The sequence below is a fragment of the Jaculus jaculus genome, chromosome 15, assembly GCF_020740685.1.
Source record: "Jaculus jaculus isolate mJacJac1 chromosome 15, mJacJac1.mat.Y.cur, whole genome shotgun sequence".
NCBI classification, from domain to species: Eukaryota; Metazoa; Chordata; class Mammalia; order Rodentia; family Dipodidae; genus Jaculus; species Jaculus jaculus.
In genome coordinates, this window is record NC_059116.1 from 37,241,019 (window position 1) to 37,253,486 (window position 12,468).

Sequence of the window (12,468 nt, forward strand, 5' to 3'; positions counted from 1 at the left end):
CGCCAGGCTCCGCCCCCAGAGCTGAGGCGTGCTTGACTGCCCAGACCAAGCCGGTTGGCTTCAGGACTTTGGGACTCCGAGCTTGATGGACAGGCCACGCCTCCACGCTCGCTCCGCCCACGGATTGGTCAAACCTTTTTGCAAAGCTCCACCTTCCCCAGGAGTTTGCACCATGATTGGTCTAGACCACAACAAAGCAAGGCCACGCCCACTGTAATGTTTGGTCCTGCTAGCCACGCCCCTTAGCCAATCATCTCACTTGTGATTGGTCAATTTCCTTTCATATTTTGGGCACGCCCAGAAGCCCAACGAATGTATGTATGTATGTATGTATGTATGTATGTATGTATGTATGTATTTACTTATTTGACAGGAAGAGTGAGCGAGAATGGGCGCGCCGCCAGGGCCTCCAGGCACTGCACATGAACTCGAGACGTATGCGCCGCTTGTGCTAACGTGGGTCCTGGGGAGCAAACCTAGGTCTTCCTGATACTGCATAGTGAATTCCAGGTTAGCCTGAGCTACAGTGAGACCCAACCTCGGAAAAAAAACAAGCAAAATAAATCTGGGTCTTTTGGCTTTGCAAGCAAGCGCCTTAACCGCTTAGCCATCCCAACAGCTCCAGACGAATTCTTTATTGGGCACTGGGTCTAGGCCTCCATCAATGAGTTTTCTAGCGTGGGAATTTGTCTCTTTCCCTATAGGCCTCGGCCCTCGGGCAAGCCACGCCCCAAAATAGTGGCACGAGGTTCAGATGCCAGGTTGGGAACGTGGCCACGCCCCATACGCATTCTGGCTCTACTACTGGCCACTTCCACGCTATGCCGCGCCCATCGCCGCAGCTCCCTCCAATCAAGTGGAGCCCTGCCTCAGGCTCTAGTCTCTGCACTGTGATTGGCTGAACTCCTGTCAGTCTCTCATCCCTAGCTCTCTCCTCGGCTCTGAGGGTCCTTTGCCCCGTGGCGCATGCGCATCATCCATGTTCATGTCTGTTGCGCTCAATAAAGTTGTACGCTTGTTGCTGGCCCAGAGTCTCTGGGAGGCTGCGCGCGCTACTCCTGAGTTCTCGCGATATTCCGTGGCTACTGCCCTTGGTGTGGCGGTGCCGGCGGAGAGCTCAGGGAGAGGGGCCTGCACGGCGCAGCCATGTCACGGATTCTGCGTCTGTACACCGACATCCCCGATGGCACCGAATGCCACCGCAAGGCCTACATCGCCACCGGCCTCAGCGGTTTCGTGGGTGAGCGAGCACTGGAAACCCCGGGGGCAGGGGTCAGAGGGTGCTGGGAGGTTGGGAGGTCTTGGGATCGCGCGCTGAGAATCCCGCGGGGTGGGAAGGTGGCGGGCGACCATGCGGACCCGGCTTTACGGGATCCCGGGGGAAGCCAGGCTGGCTGACGTCGCCGTCGCGGCCCCCTTAGGGATGACCTGGGGTGTGTTCAGTGTTGGGGTGTCTGCAGGGAAGCTCGAGTTTGGGATGCATAGAGGATCGGGAATGGCGGATCAAGAACATCAGGCGCTTTTACTGGGGTCCTGGGGAAGTGGGTTAGGTTACAGTGAGATCATTTGAGGGGTAGTGAGGGAACCCCTTAGACTTGTCCTTCAGACCCCGTGGTAACTGTAGGGGACATTACTCTCCCAGGTCATTTTGGAGATGGTGTCCGGCTGTGTAGCCCAGACTGGCCTTGAACTTGCCATGTAGCCTATGCTAGCTTTAGACTTGCTGTATCTCCCTGGTTGGCTTTGAATTCACTATATAGCCAAGCCGGCCTCCAACTCCTTATATAGCCCAGGCTGGCTTCGAAGTTACTATGTAGACCAGGCCGACCTTTAACTCCCAAATGCTCGGATGACAAGTATGCATCCCCATGCCTGGCTTAAGGCAGAATTTTCAGGGGACACACATTTTGGGAATGCCCGACTTTTCAGGGTGCCATTGTCATGTTTCAGGGGAAATTCACCCTAGGCATTCAAGTCCGTCTGGGAAGATTTTTTTTCCATGGTGCTCAGGATGAGCCCGGGACATTGAGACTGCCAACAAGTGCTCTTCCACTGAGCCGCAACACCCCCACCAGCCCATTCAGGGTTTGGGGAGAGACATAGTCTTCCACACGTGGGCACTGCGAAGTGATGAACTCCTGGGGGGGGGAATCTTTGAGGAGCTGCAGGAGAGAACCTGGTCAGAGGAAGCACGTTGGGAAGTCGCTGAGGTGGGCAGGTGTTGAGTGTCTCTAGCCTCCCTGAGCTTCCTCTCGCTAGCACCCTTCACTAGGGAGGCAGGCAGCCGTGGATGGCAGCCGAAGGGGTGCCTGTAGGCACAAGAGAAGCCATGGGATGAATGAGTACCTTGTGAGCGCAGTAGGCTCTCAGCAGCTCAGGGCTGGCACTGGGGCAGGGGCTTTCAAAAGGAGCCAAGGTCTGGGGAGAGGTGGGAATCAGTAGAGGCACCTGTTGAGGGAGGCAGGCTGGGTAGTCTGTCATTCAAAGCACAGTGGGGAATCAGACCCTCTTAGGAGGGGGTGCCTGGCAGGTGATGAGCAGTGAAGTTCCCAGCGTCTGAGGCTGTCCCTTTCACCAGGAACCCTGTGTCCGGGCTGGCCCCAATCTAAGTGCTCCAGATCCCCAGCATTGTTAGGGTCCCTCTGAGCAAGTCTTCACCAGCTGGGAGCTATCGGAGCTGGGGAGCCATGGCCCCTTGCCAGCCTTTATCTTTGAGGCCCAACAGGGGGTTCCCAGGTCTATCCTGGGATTGGGAGACAGAAGAGCTACAGTCATGCTCTGGAAGGGGGGCATAGATGGAAAAGCTGACCAGCAAGCCAGTCAGGTGCAGGGACATGCCTGGGCTGCAGCATCAGTGCCTGAAGAGTTTGGCATCTGGAGTCCCAACTGCTTCCAAGTGGGGTTAGTGAAAGGTCTCAGTCGGTCCTGCAGGAGAATGGAGCCTTTGATGGGGGCAGTGGGGAGCGTGGTCATTGCTATACAGGTGGCACCAAGCAGAAGCAGCCCTGAGGCTCCATGGGCCAGCCAGCAACACTGCTTAAGGCAGCATGGGTGACAGCACAGATGCCCTGGGCAGAGGTGTGACTGCAACATGCCAGGGTTCAAGTCCAGCTGTGGACCCAGGAGACATGCCTAGCAGCCCTGATCACCCTTCCCCTGCAGGCCTGTACGCTTCAGCCTTCAGTGTCACCCTAAACCCCGCGAAAACTGTCCTCGAAGGAGTGGCAAGAATGGGCCGATACACATTCACTGCAGGTGAGTGAGAGCTGTGGGTAAGACAGCTGCTGCACCCCCCCCCACAGCTCTGGGGGCACCTCATGGGGGATGGGCAGATGCTGGCTAGGGGATCCCAGGAGACTGACATCAGGGCTGGTCGGGGGCTCAGATGGGTAGTGACAAATGGACACCAGTTCCATCTTCCTGGCAGTGAGCTTAGGGGCTCCCATCATGGTCCTGGCTCAGTGTCTGTCCCCCACTCATCTCCATAGCCGCCATCGGAGCTATGTTTAGCTTAACGTCCTGCATTAGCGCCCAGGTCCGCGAGAAGCCTGATGACCCGTTGAACTACTTCATTGGTGGCTGTGCCGGAGGCCTGACCCTGGGAGCACGCAGTGAGTGCCCCTGACCATCCCATGCAGAGGGCAGTGCTTTGTCAGTCCCAACTGCCCTGCCGGCCCTTCCTCCCATTTTCCCTCTTCCAATACCCCCAGCACACATGGTCCTCCTACCTGTTCCTCCAACACACTTGGTCCTGCCCCAGGGCCTTTGCATGAATGTTGTGTGGCGCCCCCTGATGTCCTTACCACACTGGAACCTAGTGTCCCATCTCCTCTGCTTGGGCCAGCCTGCTGACCCCAGAGCAATGGGGTAAATATGGTGTCACCCCTGGTGGCCTGTTTCCACCTTCAAAGCCCTGGACCCCTCCCCCAGCCTTTGGGGGAGAACACAGCCTCCTGAAGCCTGGGGGGTTCAGGGTCTGAGCATGCCACCTCTGACACCCTCTCTCTCCCAACAGATCACAGCTATGGGGTCGCCGCAGCAGGCTGCGTGTATATGGGAGCCACAGCTGCCCTCTTCAAGCTTGGCCAGCTGGAGGGCTGGGAGCTGTTTCCAAGGCCCAAGGTGTGATGGGCCTTGTGCCAATAAACGAATGTGTCCCATGTGCGCCTGCGTCCCAGGCTTGATTGTATGGGGGCCAAGCGGAAGGCACATAAGTGCACGCCTCGGCCTGCCAGGCTGGAGATAAGGCCACAAGCCTGCCAGCCTCCCCAGCATGGGCCATGCCAAGGCCAAGGGCATCATCCTGGTTCTGCCAGGGATGGGAGCTGGCCCAGTGTTCCCCCATGTTCTTATGAAAGGCCACGAGCACATGAAAACTGGGTTCTGGCTACCTTACACGTGGGTCCCGAGTCATCCCTGGGCTTAGGCCAGGACCCCCCGCCCAACCACCCATGGGCTCCAAGTCCATGGGCATTGGAGCGGAGAGCTCTGGACGAGCTGGATACCACAGCCCTTGGCCGAAACAGCCAGAGGCAAGACCTGTTGGGCCAGCCAGGTGAGGGGCCAGCATAGACTGCTGCCCACAGCTGACAGCTGGGTGATTTAGATGGCCCCAGAATGCTGGCCACGCCTGGCAGACCCAGCTCCTGAAGCCCTGGCTGAGCTTCCTGGCAGCCTCAAAGGAAGTAGCAAGCTCCAACAGGCTGCACTGGGCTGTAAATCAGGGCTTACTGCCCTGCCGGAGGAGCAAGGCCCCTGCTGAGCCCAGGCACCGCTGGTGGCCTGGGGATGGGCTGGCCACATCACTCCCGCACCCTCCTGGAGGCCCAGAAACAGCCCAGAGTTGAACTGCTACGGGACTAGCCACCTCCAGGGCTGGTTTCTTGGGAAAGGGTGGAGACAACCCCCATAAGCTTGGGGAAGAGGGACCTAGGAGCCTTCTAGGCCACATGGACTGCTGCTGTTAAAACTGGTTCTGGATTTTAATCCTCCCCTGGCGTCTTGTCAGTGTGTTGAGATGTCTCTGATGGCCTTTGAAGAACAATCCTGTCCCTCACTTGAGCCACCATCACTCCACCTCTCTCAGTCATCATTCTTGCTGGGGACAGAGGACTTGAGCAGCACCCTGTGTGGTCCCCCCCTCATTCCATCTCTGGACAGGTCCAGCAGTACCAGCGTCCCCCTGTCTTCCAGGAAGCCAGGGACTGCCTGCCGCCCACCCAGCCCTTTCTGGGCCAACTGCCAGGACTGGAGCTCCCAGCCAGACCCCCAGGAGGGGGTGGTTGCTTGCCGGACCCCAGGGAGCCCCAAAACCCAGGCTCCCTTGCCCATAAACATTTACTAGCTAGTGGGGGGGGGTTGACGTCAATCTGCCCCCCACACAGGCCCCCATGAGGATTGTCCCTCTCTGTCCTAGCAGCCTTCCATACAGAGCAGTGGGGGACCATTCCAGAAAGTCTGAGCTGTGCTGAAGTTGCCAGGAAGACTTCCACAAGGGCCTGAGCAGGATCTCAAGGACTCCCTGGAGGAGGGGCGTGGGAGGCCTAACTAAGATGGTGTTTGGGTGTGCCCAGTGGGGGAGGCAACTGGGCAGAGGACAGTGAGAGCCTAATGGGGTGAGCTGACCCTCAGGCGCGCATGCACACCAGTTCTTGACATGACTGCACATGTACCAGGCTGGGTAATGCCAGTTTGGGCTGTAAGTGGCAAGAGTTGGCACATAGCTTGGGTAAAGCTGTCATCCCCAGCACCCTCAGAAACAAGCCCATGGTGTCCATTGTGCACACACGGCCCCCTTGATGGCCCTCAGGATCTCTGGCCTAACCCATCCTTGCTTCCCCTGGTCCCCAACTTCTCCATTCTCCCCTAAGTCTGCCCTACCCATAACTTTCAGTGGGCACTGGGAACCCTCTACCCACAACCTTTCAGGCCTCCCACATCCCTGGGGTCAAGGGGCAGGTGCTGCTCCATCACCCAGTCTCTGTCCTGCCCCAGGATCTTTGCATGTCTGTGCCCTCAGAATGGATCTAGCTGCATGTCCCCAATTTCTGCCCTTCAGTCCTCTCCTGAAAGGTCACCTCTAAATCCCACCCATCTAGAGGCAGCTACTGCTCTACCAGCTTCTAGATTCCTCTTAGCAGTCATGTGTGTGATAGGCTGGGACCCATTGCCCTCAGGGCTGAGCTAGATCCTGAGTCTTAGAAATTCTCCTTTCACCTAACAGGGGCTTGGGCTCAAACATTTGTGCATGGGAGGATCATGGGTGGACCCTGCGGTTGCCAGCTGGGCCCATGCCCCAATTGTGGATCCCTCTGTCAATAAGCTGATGGTTACATTGCAGGGTAGGGGGGGTTGGCCAAGAAGGATGCCATTCCCACCCACAGTCAATTCCTGCTCCAGCAATGCCTCTGCGGGGACTGTACTGTGAGGTCCCCAGCTCTTCCTAGAGGGAGTGAGGGTGCAAACGAGCATTGGTGGGGTGGGGAAACTCCTCTGGTGTGTACAAGGCCCAGGGTTTATCCCCAACAATACAGACCTGGCACGGTGGTATACAGCTGTCATCCTTGGTTACATAGGAAGGTCAAGCCTAGCCTGGGCTACAAGAGACCTTGCCCTCAGGGAAAAAACGTCTGGGCTGGAGAGAGAGCTTAGTGGTTAAGGTGCTTGTCTGTAAGGCCTAAGGACCCAGGTTGAAGTCCTCAATACCCATGTAAACCAGATGGACAAGGCAGCTCATGCGTTTGGAGTTTGTTTGCAGAGGCTGTGGCGCGCACACACAAAAAAGCCGGTACTGTGGAGGCAGATGTAGGCTGAGAGTTCGAGGCCAGCCTGAGGACTACAGAGTGAATTCAGGTCAGCCTGGGCTAAAGTGAGACCCTATCTCAAAAAAAACCAAAAATTTAAAGACATTAGGCTGGGAAGATGGCTCAGTGGATAAAGGATCTGGGTTCAAATCCCCTTCACACTGTGGCGGGCATCTATAATCTCCGTATGCCTGCAGCAAAATGAGAGGGTGACACGGGAGAATTACCCAGAAATGTCTGGGCCAAAGGGCCTGGGGAGCACAGCCAAGAACAAGAAACCAAGTCTGGGAGAACATCCGAAGTTGTCTTCCGCGTACACGTGCTGTGGCATCGGCACCCACAGAGACCTTTTCCAAAGACGGCCGGTGGGGGGGGGGGGTGAGGTGGGGACAGTGGACTATTAGAGTGGGAGACCTGGCGCTTCATGAGACGCTGCACCAGAAGGCCGCAGAAAGTGCAATGTCCAGGGACACAAAGGAGCCAGTTGCCCTGCTGTGGCATGAAAGGACGGGCCAAAATTGGTGTCTCCTTCCCAGAGGATCCAATCAGGGTGGGGGTCACTGACCACTCAAATGCCGTAGATGCATCTTGTTTGAGAAGGATTTCTTGTCACTGGTTCGCCTGCATGTTTCCCAGATGGGGACCTTGGGTTGGGTATGGTGGCCCGTGCCCGTCATGCATGCTAGCACCCCAGAAGCTGAAGCAGGAACATTGCCATGAGTTTGAGACCAAACTGGGGTGCAGTGAAGTCCTCCTCAATAGGAAAAAAAGACACGAAGTCCCGGCTGTAAACCACCCCTAAGCCAGAGAGCCCCGAGAACCAGGGCCCCCAGCAAGCAGCCGGCGCCCCTCCTCTGGCCCCCGGCCCGCCATTGGCGCGCGCGACCCTTGCAGAACAGTCAGCCAAGACCCTCGGGGGCTTCCCGGAATGACGGGTGGTCAGCCCCAGCCTCGAGGGTCTCGATCAGGACGGCCGTCCAAGCTGCAGCCTCGGCCCACGCCTGCCTCCGAGGCCCCGGTGGACTCTCAACCTGAGCGGGAAGGCGTGAGCGGGCTCCAGGGGACGAGGTCCGCCCACGCCGAGGGCTTGCACACCCCACCCTGCCCTTTCAACCCTTTTACTGGGCCTCTGTACACGTCTACGGTATATTTTATAGTTGTGTGTGTGTGTGTGTGTGTGAGAGAGAGAGAGAGAGAGAGAGAATAGGTAAAACAGAATTCAAAAGATTCCTAAGGGTGTTGAGAATAAATGCCAGCCCCAGGCCCACCTGGCCGTGTCTCGTTTCTCCCGCCAGCGGTCCAGGCCGAAGATGTGTGTACTCTCTTTCCCCCCACAGAAAGCACACCGCGGTGCCCTGCCTTTATATATATTTTTGTCTATTTATTTGAGGGAAAGAAGCAAATTATATATATAGAAAACGGGCATGCCAGGGCCTCTAGACACTGCAAATGAACTCCAGACGCCTGCACCACCTTGCACATCTGGCTTATGTGGGTACTAGGGAATCAAACCTCAGTCCTTAGGCTTCTCAGGCAAGACCCTTAACCACTAAGCAATCCTTAAACACTTTTATCTTTTATTATTTTTATTTTATTTTTCGAGGTAGGGTTTCACTCTAGCTTAGTCTGACCTGGAATTCACCATGTAGTCTCAAAGTGGCCTCGAACTTGTGGTGATCCTCCTACCTCTGCCTAGTATTGCTGGGATTAAAGGTGTGTGCCGCCACACTTGGCCTCCCTTAAACGCTTTTTTTTCCAATCCCCCACTTTCCCCTTTGACCTTAAACACTTTTAATAGCAGTACTATATTCCATCACCTGTCCAGACCATACTCCATTAAAGCCCATTTCCTTGTCCACATTTTTTTTTTATTTGTTTGTTTTTAGGTTTGGCTTTGGTTTTTCGAGGTAGGGTTTCACTCTAGCCCAGGCTGACCTGGAATTCACTAGGTAGTCTCAGAGTGGCCTTGAATTCACAGTGATCCTCCTACCTCTGCCTCCCAAGTGGTGGGATTAAAGACATGTGCCACCACGCCCGGCTCCACACTTTTTTTTTTTATGTTTTATTTATTTGAAAGAGAGAGGAAAAGACAGAACTGGTGCACCAGGGCCTCCAGCCACTGCAAACGAACTTCAGACACATGCCACCTTGTGCATTTGGCTTTAGGTGGGTACTGAGGAATCACGAGGGTCCTTAGGCTTTGCAGGCAAATGCCTTAACCACTAAGCCATGTCTCCAGCCCTTGTCCCCAGTTTTTTAAAGATATTTTTTATTATTTTTTAATTTATTACTAGAGACATGGAAGGAGAATGGGTGCGCCAGGGCCTCTAGCCATTGTAAATGAACTCCAGATGCATGTACCACCATGTGCATCTGGCTTACATGGGACCTGGAGAATCGAACCTGGGTCCTTAGACATTGCAGGCATGTGCCTTACCCACTGAGCTCTCTCTCCAGACCCCCTTGTCCCCAATTTTGACTACTGTCCATCTTATAGCAACAAAGGCCTCATAACAAGTGTTACCCTGCACTCAGATGAATATGACCTATGACTTTGTCTTTCCTTAAAAGTGCCTTTAGGGGCTGCAAAGCCAAAGGACGGAGGTTCAATTCCCCAGGACCCATGTAAGCCAGATGCATGGTGGGGTGGGGTATGCAGTTCATTTTCAGCAGCTAGAAGCCCTGGCGAACCCTCTTTATTTATCTTTATCCCTCTTTCTTTCTTCCTCTCGCTCTTTCTCCATCTGCCTTGTTCTATATATCTCAAATAAATAAATAGAAATGAAATATTAAAGAAAGAAATAGGTAGTTAGAGAGAGAATGGGTGCACCAGACCCTGCATTTGAGGCCAGCCTGGGCTACATAATGAATTCCAGGTCAGCCTGGACTAGAGAGAGACTATCTGGCCTCAAGTGGACAGAAGTTTTCACCGCCTCTGGTTAAACATGAGCATGCTCGCTGGGTTCCTTGGTGAATGCAGATTCACTTTTTAAGAATCCTCTGTGGGAGCCGGGTGTGATGTTGCACACCTCTAATCCCTGCACTAGGAGGCAGAGGTATGAGGATCCCTGTAAATTCAAGGCCACCCTGAGACTACATAGTGGATTCCAGATCAGTCTGAGCTAGAATGAGACCCTACCTTGAAAATCAAAGGAAAAAAAAAATGCTGGGTGTGGTGGCACACGCCTTTCTTTAATCCCGGCAGAGAGGTAGAAGGATCACTGAGTTTGAGGCCACCCTGAGACTACATAGTGAATTCCATGTCAACCTGGGCTAGAATGAGACCCTATCTCAAAAAACCAAAAAAATAAATAAATAAAATAAGTTGTAGGCTTGTTTAATTAAGTGGCCTCCACACTTCCCCCAGTAGAAATCTCCCTGCCATTGGCCATGGCATTGTTTAAAATTTGGATTCCTCCATTGAGTATGCAGTATCATCTCATTTCAACTAGTCTGAAACTTTAAAAAATATTCTTAGCCAGGCATGGTGGCACATCCTAACACTTGGGAGGCAGAGGCAGGAGGATTGCTAAGAGTTTGAGGCCACCCTGAGACTACAGAGTGAATTCCACATCAGCCTGGGCTAAAGCGAAACCCTGCCTCAACAAAACAAAAACAAAAAAATAGTAAAATTTCTGGGCTGGAAGGATGGCTTAGTGGTTAAGGCCAAAGGACCCAGGTTAGATTCCCCAGGACCCACATTAGCCAGATGCACAAGGGGGCGTACACGTCTGGAGTTCATTTGCAGTGGCTGGTGAGCCCATTCTCTTTCTCTCCTTTCTCTGACAAATAAATAAGTACAATATTTTAAAAATATTTCTTTTGGTTTTTCAAGATAGGGTGTCACACTAGCCCAGGACAACCTGGAACTCTCTCTGTAGCCTAAACTGGTCTCAAACTCATGGCAATCCTCTCAAGTGTAGAATTAAAGGTGTGTACCACACCAGCTGAAACTTTAAATTATCCGTTAATTGAACCTCCTTCTGGGTGCCAAGAACGAGGTCTTTGTCTTCTCAGGGCAGCATGGGTTGGGAAATGTGAGCATTCCCCTTAAGAGAAGAAACAGGCGCAGAGAAGGATAGACACTTCCCGAAGTCACACAGCCAATAGAAGTAGGGCCAGGACATCTGATGCACAGCACAGCACTTCTGCTAGCTTGGTGCCAGGTCCTGTGCCAAGGACACAGTGGTAACCAACACTCCTTCCCAGAACACCCAGGGCTTCCTGGAGAAAAGGGTGTAGAGCATGTACAGGAATTTGCCAGGAGGGGAAAGAGAGGTGCAGACCCTCTATCTGCAGGAGGAGCCACCAGAAGACCCAAGCAGGGGCCCAGGTGTGTGATGGGGAATTTAAAATAGGCCATATGTCTGTCCAAACTAGAATGGACTATTACAATACGTAGCAACTTTCCCACAGCACCTGGCTTGCCCTATGCGCCTCATCCCACTGTCAAGTGCTGTTAGGCGGGGGCCCACCTGAGGACACTACCACAGTCCTTGGCAAGTCACAGGACCTGTAGACATCTCTTGGGAATTTACTCAGGAAACCCCAAACTCCCAGAGTGGAGCACAGTAGTAAGCACAAGCCTAGACTCCACAGTGAGAGTTAGGGTGTGGTCAGTGGTAGAGTGCCAGCCTAGAACTCACAGTGAGGGCTGGGGGTGTGGTCAGTAGTAAAGTGTCAGCCTAGAATCCAGAGAGGGAGACTGAGGACCTGGCAAGAGGTAGACTACACAAGGTATTTCTGAGGTCCTGGGTTCTGCCCTCCAGCACTGCACAGAAAAACAAAAAAACACCCACTTTGAACTCCCAAGGGTGAGGGGAGTGCAGCCCCCTTGCTCATCTTCCCCAGGTAGTTATGACTTGGGGTACCCCAACTTACAAGAAGGCCTCAAACATGAAGCCACAATTCCCTGATGGGTGTTCAGATTTTGCCTTTGCTGCTAGTGAGCTATGTGATTCAGTTCTGTGCCCTGCTTTTCCTATCTGTACAATGGGCATAACAGGCACAGTGGTAGCCACCCATGGTGGCTTGGAGGATGAAGCACATTGACTGATGTCAGCTGTCTGGATGGCCACCCGCTGCATGCTCCATCAGGGCCGGGGCCAGGCCCCAGCCTCCCTCCTGGCCTGCGGGGAGGGGCCGAGCGGGAAACAGGCTAATTTTAGTTCTGACCACCCCCCCAAGCCGTCTGCCTCATCCAAACATCCCAGCCAAGCTGGAGGTTCAAAGCATCCCCCGCCCCCAGCCCCCGACATGGAAGGAGCTGTTTATTCATTCCTGTCCCTAGCACTCCAGCCTGCCTGCGCCTGCCGCCCGGCTTCTGTCCAGACCCCTGCTTGCCCCACCCAGTGTCACCCAGGGTAAGGCCAGCTCACCTGAAGGCCCTCCCTCCAGGCAGACAGCCAGAGCCCAGCAGGGGACATTTCTGCTTCTGCTAAATGTCTTCAAAGTCTGTTCATTCATTCGTTCATGCATGCATACATCCATTTACTTCCTGTGTGTTTACTGAGCCCTGACTCTGTGGCAGGTGATATCCACAGCCTTGAATGACCAGCAGGAAACGTAAACAGAGATCCCCTCTGTGGGAGAGACAAGCAAAGGGACCCTAAGTCCGTGGAAGTCCAGGGTGTTGTTTGGCTAGATGGTGCTAATTGCTATGGAG

At 54.2% G+C, this 12,468-nt stretch overlaps 1 protein-coding gene across 1 annotated transcript; it reads left to right on the plus strand.

Moving 5' to 3' along the window:
- The first annotated feature begins 1,030 nt into the window (after positions 1-1,030).
- Ndufa11 (NADH:ubiquinone oxidoreductase subunit A11) lies at positions 1,031-4,164 on the plus strand. The gene is made up of 4 exons (XM_004654734.2): positions 1,031-1,240; positions 3,163-3,255; positions 3,489-3,611; positions 4,016-4,164. The coding sequence occupies exons 1-4, from the start codon at positions 1,147-1,149 to the stop codon at positions 4,126-4,128; spliced, it is 423 nt and encodes a 140-aa protein (XP_004654791.1). The 5' UTR covers positions 1,031-1,146; the 3' UTR covers positions 4,129-4,164.
- The last annotated feature ends 8,304 nt before the right edge of the window (positions 4,165-12,468 follow it).

Coding starts and splice junctions, on each gene's coding strand:
- Ndufa11 (XM_004654734.2), top strand. CDS start 1,147: ATGTCACGGATTCTGCGTCTGTACACCGACATCCCCGATGGCACCGAA. Junction 1,241..3,162: donor CGGCCTCAGCGGTTTCGTGG/GTGAGCGAGCAC, acceptor CTTCCCCTGCAG/GCCTGTACGCTTCAGCCTTC. Junction 3,256..3,488: donor CCGATACACATTCACTGCAG/GTGAGTGAGAGC, acceptor TCATCTCCATAG/CCGCCATCGGAGCTATGTTT.